This window comes from Neomonachus schauinslandi, chromosome 10, assembly GCF_002201575.2.
Source record: "Neomonachus schauinslandi chromosome 10, ASM220157v2, whole genome shotgun sequence".
NCBI lineage: Eukaryota > Metazoa > Chordata > Mammalia > Carnivora > Phocidae > Neomonachus > Neomonachus schauinslandi.
The window spans coordinates 125,843,508-125,858,778 of NC_058412.1; the positions used below are offsets into that span (position 1 = coordinate 125,843,508).

A 15,271-nucleotide genomic window follows, 5' to 3' on the forward strand; every position below is an offset into this window, starting at 1 on the left:
ATGGCAGTCATGTCGGAAGCTGGTGTGGCTTTCGAGTTTCCTCTTGGTGACAGGTGGTGTGCCCTGTCCCTCTGTCTTTCCTGGCAAAGGCCCGGTTTTTCCGAGTCCACCGAGCAGGTTAGTACAGGGTTAGGGGTGAACTGGAAGCTAAGGTGAGGAGGAGGAGGAGACACGTGTGTCGCCTGGAATGTGGACTTAGAAGGAAACCAGAGGTTTCAAAAGTGCAGGTTGAGCCATCCTGAGGCAGCTGGGTCTGCAGACCTCCAGCTCCAGCGCCCGTGACTTCTCCCCTGTATCCCGGGGACTTGTGGGCAGGAGCCCAGGTCCTGGCTGCACCCATCAGCTAGCTCTGTGGGTCCCCAGCACCCCTCAGGCTTCTGGCCAAAGTGTGGAGAATGGGTCGGCCCAGGGCCAATCGGCCAGCCCCTCCGGGCGTGGGGGCACCGCTTTGTCTTCACAGGAGGGAATGGAAAAGGCTGGCAGGTTCCAGAGCAGGAAGGAGCCTTGGCCAGCTCTGGAGAAGGCCAGCATGGCCCCCGTGCCCTCCCAAACCCCAGCTCCAGAGGATGCCGCCGAGCACCGGGCAGCTGTATCTCCACGTTCAGAGGTCTCCGTCCACTGGCGGCTGGCAGAGGCGGTAGAGCCTGGCGGACAGAGGTGAAGAGCATGAGGAACAGCCAGGCAGGCCATTTTTCTGAACACATAATCCCTGCCCAGAAAACAAAACTCAATAGGTATAAGAAGATGCACGGTGAAACACATCCAGGCTGCACACACTTTCCCCCAGCTGTCTGGCCCCCTCCAGACTGGCAGTGGGTTTACGAATATAGATGCATCTGCACATGCGTGTTGGCTGTTAAGATACGTGTGTGGGGGTGTATGTGTATATTGTGGGGGGCTGCATTCTTCCACACTTAATGGCAGACCAGACTCAGCGCTCAGCCCCTGGAGTTTTTTTCCACTTAACAGATCTTGGGAACCTCTCCAGCACCCCACGAACAGCCCCGGTTTCCATAACGTCTGCAGTGGCAAGATTCTGAGCTTCATCTGCCAGGAAGAAGGAGCCGCTACATGGGTCTCAAGCAAGAGAGACTTGACAGCTCTGCTGTGGGGAGGAGGATAGCAGGGGGACCAGCCAGGAGGCTGCCGCGGGGACAGGGGCAGGACAGAGAAGTAAGGCAGCGCAGCCATCGGGAGCTCGGCCCCTGGGCCCCCAGAATCCCACCTCTGCCATCTACTAGTTGTACGACCTGGAACAAGATACTTAACCTCTCTGTGCCTCAGTGTCCCCACCGGCCACCTAGAGAGAATGCTCACAGGGTGGTTGTTTGGTAAAGAAGTAAGAACAGTGCCTGGAGTGATATTCGTCACTCCCCAAAGTGGGTCCCCATAAATGAGACATGAAGCCCCATCGGAACACCAGAGGGGGGGGGGGCCTGCCTGGCGTGAGGCCGGGAGTTTCATGCCCAGCCCAGGTCCTGGCCTTCTGGGGCGTGGGGTGGGGGGGGAGCAACCACTCACCGCGGTGCACCCTGGGGCATCTGATCCTTGACTCGGAGGTTTTTCGCCAGAATCTCCACCCTGGGGCCCTGGGAAGAAAGAACCATGAGGCCCAGGACCTGCCTCTGCCCCGAGTTCAGGGAGGAAGTGTGTGGGTGCAGGTGGGTGGGGTGAGGGCAATAACCAGAGGCCCCAGAAGCTGAAATCCGGGGCCCCACCAGGTGGGGAGAAGGTCCTAACCTGGGGCTGGTGACACCCAGACCATCCACACAGCCCTTCATCCCACCCTGACTGAGAACCCACCATGCCCTCAGCCCACAAGGCCCTGGAGAGGCCCCGGCGGATGGGGCCGCCTCACCTGCTTCCGCATGATGTCCGTGGCCTGCATGATGCACTTGGGCAGCAGCCCGTGGCTCCGAGCCAAGATGGCCGCCTGCTCCAGGGAGACACTCAGGGTGGTCCTACAGGGGAGGGGCGGGAGGGACCGTCGCTGCGGGGCGGGCCTCATGGCCTGCCCTCTCCCCCCACCCCGAGAACGGCCCCTTCCGCCCTCAGATAACTGCTGGACACACTCCCTCCCCCTCAGGCCTTCTCCCTGAGAGCCCCCCCCACTACCCCCTTTCCCTCCTGTCCACCCCCCACCCCTGCCCAGCCTTCCTCCTGGCAGCCAGCACTCCTGCACCCAGTAGGCATTTTACTGCTTTACTCTGGGCACCCCGATACGTCAGCACCATGCACCAGGAGCTTTCCTTCACCTGTTTTCTTCTGATATTCCCAGTGGGCCAGCTCGGAAGAGGTGCTTGGTATTTTTGTTGAAGGAATAAATGAAGTGACTCCCCTAATGCCTCACAACTTGTCAATAGGGCTTGACACGGACACATCTAGTCATCCCTCCCACCTGTTCTGAACAATTCTAGAACATGGGCTCTGCAGCCAGACCTCTTGGATTCAAGCCTCAGCCAAAGAATCACTCTGTGACCCTCAGCAGGTCAGCGGCCCTCCACAGGGCTTGGTCTCCTTAACCGTGAGACTGGGGTAGACCATTCCCAGGGCACTATTGACTGGGGCAGGGGGGAGGGCGGGGGGCCTGTCCTGTGCTTGGTAGGATGTTGAGCAGCATCCCTGGCCTCTCACCACGAGATGCCAACAGGACCCTCCTCTCCTCACTGTGACCATCAAAAATGTCTCCAGACATTGCCAAGGGTCCCCTGGGGGGCAAAATGGCCTTGCATAGAAGCGCCTGGAAAAGGCCACACACACTGGCTAGCTATAAAGAGGAGATGAGTCAATCCCTTAACAATGGGGCCTCGTGCACAGTAAGCATTCTCAACAAGCATTAATTGAGCACCTGCTGTGTGCCAGGCGCTGTTCAGTGCCAGGGTAGGGCAGAGAAAGAAAACAAGTCCCTGCGCTCACAGAGCTGGCCGATGCTGGGGGTGACCAGGAATAAACGAACACACGAGCCAAGTGCCTTGTATGTGGGGTGACGGTGGGGCCATCGGTGGCGCGGAGAGGGTGCAGTTCTAAATAGGGAAGTCAGGGGAGGCCAGTCGGAGAAGGTGACTTCTACCCCCCGCCCCTGGGACAAACAGCGGGGACAAAGGGCGGAGAGGAGGAGGGCATCCAGTGGGGCACGGAGACCAGTTCTGCCCCAGTGGAGAGGGGCGAGCTCACGGCGGCCAGTCAAGCAGAACCACACTGCAGACTCTCATTCACACCAACCCCAGAGTCAGGGAGCCAGAGAGTTCCACGGGCCTCCGGGGACCCCCACTCCTGCAGCCCCACTTCCCAAACGGAGGCCGAGAGAGGGCCGAGGCCGTGACTGGGCTCCACAGGCGGTGGCAGAACCGGGACTCAACCCCGGCCCCTGCCTCCTCGTCCTGGGCCCGCAAACCTCCCGGAGCCCGTCCAGCCGCCTCCTGCCCTGACGTCACGGCAGCTCACCTCTGCATACCCGTGCCACACAGGGCCATCTGGCAAGCGCCCAAGCGGTAGCAGAGCTCGGAGGAGACGGGGATGAGGCCGGCGCCCAAGCTCCCACTGGCGCCAGCTTTGGGGTGGACGAAGGACTTCATGAGGCGACAGAGCTCGTCCAGGGCGTTGATGGGGCGTATCAGCTGCAAGGTGCACACACACACACCGGGACGTTTGCAGGAGGCCCCCACCCGGCCTTCCTCCCCATTGGCTCCCTCCCGTCCAGCTGTTACTGCAGCTGTCCCCCCGGCTCACCCCTCCCGCGGTTACCACCCAGTTAACCTTCCCTGACCCCCGCTCAGGGACCATCTGCGGCTCCCCACTGGCCCGCAAACTGGTGTTCGGGGTTTACGCTGTATTTCAGGCCTGACCTTCCACCTGCGCCAGGTGTGCCCCCAGCTAAGTCTGAGAGAAGTGCCCCCTCCTGTCCTCTCCAAACAGTACCTTCCTGGGAAGAGCACCTCCCCCCACCCCACCCCACCCCGCCCCCGGTGCCTCCAGCTTTTCTCAGTCCCCTGTGCAGGCATTAAATGGTAGTCTGCCAATTCCTTCTGTGTCATCTTACCATTCTGCCAGCCACACTACAGACCCCCGGAGGGCTGTGCCCACCCCTTCTCTGGGAGCCCCCAGCCTCCAGCCTCCAGCCCCAAGGCCGGTACCCCCAAAGCATGGTCAAATTCGAGGCCTGCCTGAGCCTGGGCAGGCGGTGAAGGCCTGGAGCACACACCCCTGGAAAGCCAAGGGTGCCACGTGGGGACGTGGGCCCTGGACAGCCAGATCCCTCCGCTTCTCCAGAAAAGTGAGAAGCCTCCAGTCCATTGGAAAGCTTTTGATTTTCAAACGTTGGCAACAAATTCCAATCAAACAAAAAGAACGCCACGTGGCCACATCTGGTGTGGGCCTGCTTCAGAGACACGCGTGGGTAAACGAGGGGGAGCAGGAAGGCGCCAGCAGGGACAAAGCCATCGCAGGAATTCTGAAGCTGGTGGGGAAGAAGCTGGAATTCCTCAAATGGGGAAGGAGTTCTCCCAGGAAGGATATTCCTGGAGGAGGGACTCCAGAGGCCTCAGGGGCTCCTTTGCCAGGATTCTGGCTGCAGTGGGACCCCGAGCCCCGTCTGCTGCATCTTGACCCCAACAGCCCCCAGCTCTGCCCAAGCTCCGCGGCGGGGTGAGGGAAGGCGGGGCACACCTGGTCTATCTTCACTGCCGTGGTGCTGGCGTCCGTGGGCAGGTTAGACCGTTCCAGGTAAAATGCCCTGAGAGAGAAAGATGGGGTGAGGGTGGGGCCGCCACCCCACTGCAGCCGCTGCCCCTCTGCTCCTCCAATGACTCTCCCTGAGGGCACCTTGCCCTGCTCCCCCTGTCCACAGCCCCCTATTCCTCCAACAGCGGGGGGGTGGGGGTCCCCTATTCCTCCAACAGCGGGGGGGCCCCTATTCCTCCAACAGCCTGAGGGGTCACCCAGCGGGAGGGAGGGGGGATGACAAGGGGGCTCCTGGGCAGCCCCCCACAGGCTCTCCTCGGATGCTACCTCTCCCTGCCTGCCGTCAGAATCAGCACCCGACCTCCCCACTGTCTATCCCCTTGTCCTACTGAATCTCTCCTCTGAGCACTTGTTACCACTTGACACGGTACAGTGCTGTGTCTACTGGCTTATTGCTCATCTCCCCCTCTAAAAATAGGGCTCGGCCAAATTCTTTCTGTAAAGGGTCGAAGAGTAAATATTTAATGGACCGGACTGTCTCCTTCAAGATGCTAGTCAGCTCTGCTGCGCTAACACGAAAGCAGCCCCAGACAGTACGTACACGAGTGACCGTGGCTGGGTGCTAATAAAACTTTATTGAGAAAGCAGGGCAACTGCCGCTCTAGAATCTGCACTCCATGAACAAGAGGCTCTGTTTGGCCACTGCTGACTCCAGAGCATCCAGAACAGAGCCTGACCCACAAAAACTCTCGCTTAACGTGCGCTGAATAAAGGAAGGATGGATGAATGAATGCTCTCAGAGGCAGTATTTAAAATACTCGACAAATGGCACAGGACGGATTGATGGCATCAGTCAATCCAGAGAGACACCAGTTTTAATGATACAGCTGGATATCTTCCCTGAACAAACTAATGAAAGCACCATTCTCCCATTTCCAAAGGGTAAAGCTAGGCCCCAAGATAGTAAAGCTCTTACACACCCCAAAACCCTGAACTGATTTTCAGCCTACCTCTTCCACAGGGGAAGAAGGTGAGGCAGGAGTAGGAAGGAGCTGGGCTGAGTGGTGGTAGTGGGAGCTGCCTCCCTGGGCCTGAAGCTTCCTTCTGGGCAGAGGTGGTCCCTGCTCTCCACTTCCCTCTGGGGGGGGGGGTTCTCTTCTCAGCAGGGACAAAGCCCTGGGGACCACCGCCCCTTCCTCCCTTACCCCCAGGTTCAAGAATCCCAGGGCCCCTGCCCCAGTTCCCACTCCCACGCAGAATCAAATAGGCAGCTCCTCTCAACTGGAAAAATCTGCTTTGAAGCAGAACAGACCCAGTTCAAAGCTCAGCTCAGCCACAGTCTATCTGTGTGACCTTGGGCAAGCTGGGTGTGCTCTGGGGGCCTCAGTTCTCTCATCTTTAAAGTGGGTTAGAATGGCCTACTGTGACTGCTGGGAGGATCTGAAGAGCCAGTGTACACAGAGGGCCTGGCCCACTCGCACACATGCTAATATCCGCCCTTCCATGGCAGTGTCCAGACTCCTGTCCCCAACATGCAGCCCAGGCAGTTACCTGAGTTTGCGGTAATACTGCTGAACCTTCTCCAGGGACTGGGCATTGATCTCCTGCTGCAAATCTTCCGCAGCCTGGCTGCCTGGAGGAGGCGGCCCCTCCGCATTCTCCAGAGCTAAGAAGAAAGAAGAGGGAGGGCAGGTGTTTGGGTCCCAGTGTGCTCAGAGGCTGCAGCCATCCCCAGCGGGCCCCCCTCAGCAACCCCCAGCTCACCTTTCGTGAAGAGCACGGTGTGCAGCCTCAGGCTGGCTCCGCCCTCCAAGCGGGAGGGCAGCTTAGAGAAGTGGTAGCTGTCGAGGTAGAAGACGACCTTCAGCGCCTGCCGGCTGCCCTCAATGTGGTAGAAGATGTTGGTGTCTGTGGGAGGACATGGAGGGGCAGGGTGGCTCACCACGTGGGCCCGAGGGGAGCCCTGCCCCCTCTTCACTAGGGCAGCTTCACACCTGCCTTCAGACCTCCAGAAAGGCATCCCGGGACCTCCCTGTCTCCCCTCAAAGGAGTAGCCTCAGAATCGCTTGCCTCCCACCTTCAGAGAGGCATCCCAGGACTTCCCTGTCTGCCCACCGTAGAGCACTGGTCAGCCATCCCTGCCCTCCCGCCCGTCAGGGCTAGCCTCGGACAGCCCCGTCCTCCTGCCCGCCAGGGCTAGCCTCGGACAGCCCTGTCCTCCCGTACTCAGGAGAGCAGCCTCTGACTTTTCACCTCCTTCCACAGGTCCTAGCTTCCACTACTTCATTCTTAGACCTGGCACTGATTCTGCCCCACTGGGGACTTGTCAGTGTCTTCAGAGCTTCACCACATTCTTTGTACACCTCACCTGATAGCCCAGGGCCTCTACCTGGCCAAAGCTGTCCTCGAATAGGACCTCAGCTTATTTACACCCATAAGGAAGAGCTTGTGGCAGGGGTGGCAGAATTATGGCATGCACACCCCATCCTACACCCACAGCAAAAACCACTAACCAGTCACTAGTTGCCCCTGAGCCCAACTCTGCCTATAGATAGGCAGCCACTGTCGATCAATTCCAATCGGTCCCTGAGAAGACACCTGTTGTCCCTCTAGACTCTAGTCAGTGCATTCTGAACAGGATATTACCCCCAAGGAGGTGGAAATTGGTTCATGGATGGATGGATAGGTGGATGGGGTGGATGGGATGGATGGGTGGCTAGATGGGATGGAGAGATGGATGGATGGACATATGGATGGATGAATGAATGAATGGATAAGTAGATGGGATGGATGGATGAATGAATGGATGGATGGATGGGTGGGTGGGCAGGCAGGTAAAAGGGTAGGGGGAAGGGGAGGGAGGGAGAAAGAAAGGAAGAAAATTATGGTATAAACCCTTAGGAAATCTTAACAAGTCTTCACTCTAAAGAAAGACATCTCTAGGGTAGAATTCTAATAAGAATTGGGAATTGGCTCTTATTCCTTTCTAAGAACTTTTGGAGATGGCTGAGTTTATTCAAAAAGAAACCCCTCTTTTCCATATGTGCCCCAAGGTTCAGCTTTGAGACTCATGTTGGGAGCAAGAGGTTTGAAAGTGCTAGATCCCAGCTTAACCTTCGGCAGCCGGCCTGGTGGCAAGGTGGCCCGAGAGCAGTCCCCTCCATCCCAGAACACCAACTCTCAACTCTCGTGGTAGGGGTGGTAAGAATCACTCACTCGCCATGTAGTTCTCATCCAGCTGCTTAAAGGAAAAGGTGACATTGTCCAGCTCTGACAGGGTCACCCAGATGTCCTCCAGCATGGTCCGTTCCTCCTTCTGCAGGAGGAAGACAGGATGGAGAAGTCTCAGATGCCATCCCTACCTGGGGATTTTACTTCAAGATTCTGTGATTCGACTCTAGTCAACACACCAGGCTGTGGGCCCACCAGGCACAAGGTCCTATGCTGAGCTGTCCAGGGCTGGATGTGAAATCGCATTTGCTCTTGGATTATGCTGTACCTCCCAAGGTCAGAACCCATCTCTGTTCTAATGTGCACCAATCCATCTTAGCCATTTCAAACCTAACACACCCTCCTCCAATAGGCCCACTGCAGCAAAGCACACCAGCATTGGCCCCGGTGCCCAAGCCCCAAACCTTTAAGGACTTCTCAGCATCTCTCTCCCCTCACCCTATACCGACCATCACCAAGTCCTGCTGGCTCAGCCACCAAAACCTTCCCCTGACCCACTAGTCTCTCCCACCCTCCCCACCACCCCAGGACAAGGACCAAACCTGCCTCTCTGCAGGTCTCCTCTTGCCACCCTTGCCCCTGAGCAAGGGACAGACAGGGAAAACCCTGGAGATTCAGGGAGAGCAGGGCTACTGGGCCTAGGTTCCCCTGTGACTGCAAGTTATCTTCCAAAAACTTAATTTGAATTCTATCACTCACCTGCCTCAAAGCCTCTGAGTCCTCCTTCTGCTCCTAGAATAGTCACAAGCCCTACAGACGTGGCCAACCTGATGCCCCAAAACCGCCCAGCCTACTCCCCTCTGGCCACACTGGCCTCTGCTCAGAGCCTTTGCACACACTGTTCCCTCTGTCCAGCACACTTCCTCAGACCATTCACCCTGCCGGCTGTCTGGCTACCCAGGTCTCAGCTCAAATGTCCCATCCTCAAGAGAAGCTGGCTCTGACCACTGAACCCGAAGAAACTCAGCTGCTTCTCCATCTTCTGCAGAACTCACCTTTTTTCCATCCCCACTCCCTCCCCCACCCCCTCTTCTCAGGCTGCTTTCCGGGCTAGAAAGTGCGCCTCAGACCCGCAGCACCCAGCTCAGAGGCTGGCACACCATGGGGGCGGATGAATTAATGCACTAGGCCCCACGTCCTCATCTGAGAAGAACACAGTGAGGGCTGGGTGTTCCAGCTGCCTTTTCCGGGCCTCCAGTGGAGCTTTCCGCTGATCCGCCGCCCGGCAGACACCGCTTGCAACACTGGCCAGCAGAGGGCGCGCCATGGCCACACTTTCCCAACCACCCGCAGCGAGGGCTTTCAGTGGGGTCTGGGACAGTGTCTGGGAGGCTCAGAGCCACAGAGGCAGGGGGGGCGTTCCAGCAAAGGGCACGCGGGGTGGAGGAGCAAACAGCATAGGCAAGTGTCACTGCAGGCTGCATTTCTGGGGGACCAGCACCCCCAAAGGCTGATGCCTTGGCTCTGCCTCCCCAGGGCTGGCAGAGGAACCCACCCCGATTCTGAGCCCTGAGAGTGGAGGGACAGGGCAGTCAAAGATAAAAGAGGAGATGCAGACAAAGCAGGGCACCCTGGGGGTTACCGGGCCGGAGTCAGACTCGCAGCGTTCAAACCTGACTCCCTGGGCCTCAAGGTTCTCATCCTTGAAATGTGGGCAGAAAAGCACCCACCTCAGGGCTACTACGAGGATTGAGATGCTATTTGTCTGACTACTACAAAAGTCTGCTCTCCAAACCCCCAGCATCCACTCTTGCCCTTCTATACTCTCATCCCCACCCAGCAGCATGGGTGATTCAGTAAGTGGAGAAGTCAGACCCTGTTCCCTCCTTTACTCAAAACCCTCCCAGGGCTCACCACCACAGTAACAGCCAACGTCCCCACCACAGCCTGCAAGACCGTGCACAAAGTGAGGCAGATAAATCTTAGGACTCGCCTCCCCCACCCTCTCTCTCCTGGTTCACTCTGCTCCAGCCACACTGGGCACCTTGTTTCTCAGACACTGCATGCAAGCGCCTGCCTCAGGGCCTTTGCACCTGCTGTTCTTGCTGCCTGGAAGGTTCCTCCCCAATATCTTCATGGCTCCCTCCCTCCCTCCCTTCCTTCCTTCGGTTCTTCAGCCAGATGTCACCTTCTCAGTGAGGGCTTCACTGGCCCCCTTATCAAAACTTTCAACTGCTGCCACCTTAGACCTTCCCCCCTTCCCTGTTTCTCTCCTTAGCCTTTACCACTATATATGAGGGCTTCTCAAATGTGGCACTATTGACATTTGGGGCCAGAGAATTATCTGCTGGGGAAGCAGCATCCCCAGCACCTTACGCCAGATGACAGCAGTATCCACCTCTGTCCTCAGTTGTGACCACCTCAAATATCTCCAGACATCACGAAGTGTCTCCTAGGAGGTAAGACTGCCCTGGCTGAGAACCACTGGTCTATACCGTGTATTTTCCTTATTTATGTCTGCCCCGCGCCCCCTCCCCCCCACACACACACACAGGGATACACGGCCCCTGACGACAAGGACACTGTCTTGTTCACTGCGGGATCCCCCGTGCCTGTAACGGTGGCATACAGTCGGTGCTCAATAAATCCCGACTGAATGACGAGGTGAGTGAGAGCCCGAGTGAGCGAGCAAGGGCCCTCCCGTACCACGACCCGGGGAGGCGCCTCCTGGCTCCCTCACTCACCACGGCAGCCGGCGACAGCAGGGACTGGCAGTGCAGAAGGACACCGGTGGCCGTCACCTGCTCCAGCCACTTGCGGCTGGCATCCCGACTGCTGTCCTCGTACTCGCCGTTGTTGTTGTAGCGGAAGCTGAGGGCCGCCAGGAGCTGCTCGGAGAAGGTGCACACAGCGGCCACCAGGACCTGGCAGAAGATGCTGTCCTTCCGCAGCTGCAGCTCGGGGTCTGGGGAGAGGCCAGGGAGGGGCCCTGCTGGGCTGGGCGCTCCTGTGCCGGCCGCAGGCTCCCCCCCCCCCCCCCCCCCCGAACCAGCCTCCCACCAGACCACCCCTCGGGGCCCGCCTGCCAGAAGGTAACGCATCCCAGCCAACAAAAGCCAACTTCGCAAAATTCAATTCTCTGAAAACAAGCCAATTTGCCAAAAGACTCAATTCTCTCAGTGATCCATCTGCCTTAGTTAAAACAACAACAACAACAACAACAATCTTTCTCATTCTCCTAAGGCTTTCCCTGAAACCCTTACCCACAGCTGTTACTCCACGTGTTAGCGGACTTCTCGGCCTTGACAGAGAAGGACAATGACACCAAGCATGTCTACCAAGCTCCACGTTTCAAGAAATGCACTTTACCATTTTTCTCTGTTTCTGAGAAATCAACCTTCTTCCTTCCCCCCCCCCCCCCCACCCCCCCGCCCAATTTCCTTGCCCCTGCTCTAGACATGGTTTGCAGAACTGGCCAATTTCAATCCATCAGTTGTACAGGGTCTTCTGGAAAAGATTATTTTTGATGACTGGCTTCTGCCAACTGGTTTTCAGTGACCGATTTTGACCTAGATCCTATTTTAGCTGCCCGTTGGCTGAGACCTTCTGGAAAGAAGGGAGGAACAGAGAACCCCTCCAACCCCCTCCCCCCGCCCCGCCCAGCCCACCATCAGCCCTTTCTTCTCCCCCACTGTCTGCTGGGCAGCGAGTCCCAGGCTGGGGCTGACAGCACTACAGGCAAGGAGCCTCCCTACTCCTCACCCTGTATCCTGTGCCCCCATCAAGATCCACCCAGGCCCAGAAGATGGCAAGAGACAGGGCTCCTGACTCCAGGGCCCTGAGACTTGTCCGTTGGACACAAGAGGAAGAAGTGAGATCTAAGCAGTTCTTAGAGGGGCTAGAGGCCATGATGTTACTTTCCCCCCAAGCGGGCCCCAATGACCATGGGAAAGTCGACCTTGGCCGGCAGAAGAGGTCTCCCTGGACTGCAATCAAGAGAGCCCCGCCAGGACGGCCTCTCCTGGACACACTGGCATGTGCCAATCACAGACACTGCCCCTTCAAAGGCCTCACCTGTGCATTTCAGCAAGGCCAGGAGCAGCTGGTTCTTCCCATCTGGAAGGAGAAGGCAGAGAAAAGATGGGCTGAGAGGAGTCAGCAAGAGGTGTGGTAGAGGGGTGCACCTCAGTTGGTTAAGTGTCTGCCTTCGGCTCAGGTCGTGATCTTGGGGTCCTGGGATCGAGCCCCATGTGGGGTTCCCTGCTCAGTGGGGAGTCTGCTTCTCTTCCCTCTCCCTCTGCCCTGCGCCCCCAGCTTGTGCTCTGTGCTCTCTCTCTCTCAAATAAATAAATAGAATCTTAAAAAAAAAAAAAAAAAAAGGTACCATGGAGCCGGGCCCTCCCCATGGCCCAGGGGCTCGGAACCCCTGTGGTGAAGCCCCCCCACACATACACACGCACACACCGCTATGCTAAGGAAGCTTTCCGCTGCCTACTGGGTGAATTCCAGAAACCCCAGACGTCCAGGGGATGGAACCTCAACTGTCAGCCGCATCTGTTTCCATGTGCCCATTAAAAAGACGCTGAAACCAGCCCCTCCAACTTGTGGGCCGGAGCCCAGGAGCCTCGCACACGCGCGTGGACACACACACGTGGACATACACTCAGGCGTGTCCTCGGGTACTTGTGCACATGCTAGGCAGTCACGGCCCTGCACACACATGGACAAAGCTCAGGCCTCACATCCTCGCTCCTGGGCCCAGAGGGGGCTTACGAGAAAAGTCAGAAAGGCCTTCAGAGTTAGCCTCTTGGGAGCCTTTCTGTCGCGGAGAGGCCCGAGGCACAGGCTGCCGTGGTAGTGACAGCACCTACAGAGACCACTTCCCGACGGCTTCCCGTGTGCCAGGTGCCCAACGCAGTGCTTTACTGCACTGATATTTAATTCCCGTGACAACACGGGAGCGCGGTAGCCCATGAGCCCATTTTACACATGAAGGCACTGAGGCACAGAGGCCAAAGAACTTGCCAAGACCACACAGCCCAGCATGAGAGAGCTGAGATTTGGCAATCCGGCTCCAGAGTCCACACTCTTAACTGATTATAGTTTGGAAAACGGGATGGCTCAGGGCCAACACAGACTTCCAACTCAGAGGCTGCTCCTCCTGGGGGGATGGCCCTGAAGCCTAGCACCTCCTGCTGCCCTAGGGTCCCTCCAACCCAGGAGGCCGGGGCTCAAACACTGCCAAGGACCCGAGAGGTCACGTCGAAAGCATAAAGCGGACACCAGGCCTCAGGGAGGGCTGGGGAGTGTGGGGCACTGGAAGGCACCTTCGGCCCCTCCTCTCTAGCCGAGTATGAATGTGGGACTACAGGTCTATTATCTGCCAGATCTTCTGACTGTTCAAGAGCAGCCAGAAATCTAAATTTTTTTTTTTTTTTTTGAGAGAGCGAGCGTGTGAGTGGGTGTGGGGGGAGAGGGAGAGAAGGAATCCCAAGCAGGCTCCATGCTCAGTGCGGAGCCTGATGCGGGACTCAATCTCACGACCCGGAGATCATGATGTGAGCCAAAGCCAAGAGTCAGATGCTTAACAGACTGAACCCCCGAGGCACCCCCAGAAACCTAGATTTTTACATGAGATCTTAGATTATAAGTGCTGGCAGTGGATTCACATTTTTTAATGCGATAGCATCCAAACCTACCTGTGGGCCCCCAGCTTGTGACCTTAATAACAAATATAAGGAATTGAATTAAATCCACAATTTCGGAGCCAGAGCAGGAAACCAGTTCAGCCTTCTCAGCCTTCTGACTGCAAGGAAGCCCCAGGCACCTAGGATCAGCAGTTCCCAGGTCAAGTGCATACCAGGCCCAAGTCCATGCCCAGGCCAGGACACTCAGCTGAGAAAGGGGCACCTGCTCTTCCTGTTCCCCTAGGCATGGACAGACATGGGACATGGAGACAGACCCATTCCTGATCTTTCTACATTCTACATTAAGAGCTGAAGGCCACAAAACATCCTTCCCTGCCCAAATCACCTTCCACATATCTCTGAATGTTGTCCACCAGGGTCTTGATGGAGTTGGGGAGGTTCCAGGGGTCCTCCTGGATGCTGATCTGGATCAAGCTCCGGCCACGGATTGTACCCTCTTCTTTCTGTTTGAACTCTGGGGAAGGAAAGTGACAGAGGTAGCTTTGAAGAACGATGGCACAAAGGCCAATATCCCATTACCAGATTCCAAAGCTCAGAATCCTAGATCAAGGATGCTGGCAGGACTCTTGGGAATTAACCAGTCCATGGAGGGCAAATCCATGGTAAGTGTGCTACTGATTCATAATACCACACTCATGGCAGATATCACTAATCAATGTCAGCACTCCTTCCCTCTAGTCTGAGCCTGCAGCTTCTCGCAGCTATACCAATCCAATGCAGACATCACAAATCAATCACCGCGGGGCGCCTGGGTGGCTCAGTTGGCTAAACAACTGCCATCGGCTCGGGTCATGATCCTGGAGTCCCGGGATCGAGTCCCTCATCGGGCTCCCTGCTCAGCGGGGAATCTGCTTCTCCCTCTGACCCTCCCGCCTCTCATTCTCTCTCTCAAAAAATAAATAAAATCTTAAAAAAAAATCAATCATTGCATCCTCCCAAGTCTGGACATAGTCACAGAAAAATTCTCAGATACTACCTCCTTACAGCCACAACCAGTTGAGCTGGCACATGAGTTATAACCTTTTCCCTATATAGAGAGGGAATTCCTGGCACAGAGACTTGCCTAAAGTCACACAGCTAGGTAATGACAGAGACGGATTTGAACCTGGCCCCCAGCAGGACCATTCAAAGGCCAGGCCACTGTCCTTTGGCCTCTTTTCCTCCTATGAAGTCTCAGGTTTCTGAGATATTTGTGGTTTCTCTGAGTTTGACATTTCTGCTTGTTGAGGCCCATCCCTGGGAGAGATGATCATGAGACAGCAGGAGGGGCAGAGAAGCTGGGACATTCCCACGCCTCACCACTTCCTACCCTTATTTAGGAGCAACTCCTGCACTTAACCGAGAGCTCCTTGAGGTCAGGGGCAGTATCACATCCGTCTCAGGGTCCCAAGCACCCAGCACAAGGCCTGGCACAAGCTGGTTCTTTGGAATTACTGGATGGATAGATGTATGGATGGCTGAAAGGATGGTAGGTAGGTGAGTGGGTGCATGGATGAGTAGGTGAATGGATGGGTGAATGGATGGACAGTGGATGGGTGGTGGGTGGGTGGGCATGTAGACAAGTGGGTGACTGGGTGGGTGGATGGATGGATGGATGAATGGATGGATGGTGGGTAGGTGGGCATGTGGATGAGTGATGAATGGATGGACAGTGGGTGGGTGGTGGGTGATGGGTAGGCATGTGGATGTGTGGTGGGTGGGTGGGTGTGTAG

General features: G+C 56.8%; 1 protein-coding gene across 1 annotated transcript in view; it reads right to left on the reverse strand.

The window, feature by feature from the left end:
• The window catches only part of PREX1 (phosphatidylinositol-3,4,5-trisphosphate dependent Rac exchange factor 1), a 175,534-nt gene continuing 160,263 nt past the window's right edge, over positions 1-15,271 (reverse strand). Inside the window, exons 30-40 of the mRNA XM_044919013.1 lie at positions 13,885-14,013; positions 11,926-11,967; positions 10,596-10,816; positions 7,897-7,996; positions 6,445-6,588; positions 6,232-6,346; positions 4,666-4,732; positions 3,445-3,617; positions 1,859-1,961; positions 1,522-1,589; positions 1-644 (exon numbers count right to left, since the gene is read on the reverse strand). Coding sequence (XP_044774948.1) covers positions 602-644; positions 1,522-1,589; positions 1,859-1,961; positions 3,445-3,617; positions 4,666-4,732; positions 6,232-6,346; positions 6,445-6,588; positions 7,897-7,996; positions 10,596-10,816; positions 11,926-11,967; positions 13,885-14,013 — 1,205 coding nt within the window. The 3' untranslated portion in view covers positions 1-601. The remainder of the gene's footprint in view (positions 645-1,521; positions 1,590-1,858; positions 1,962-3,444; positions 3,618-4,665; positions 4,733-6,231; positions 6,347-6,444; positions 6,589-7,896; positions 7,997-10,595; positions 10,817-11,925; positions 11,968-13,884; positions 14,014-15,271) is intronic.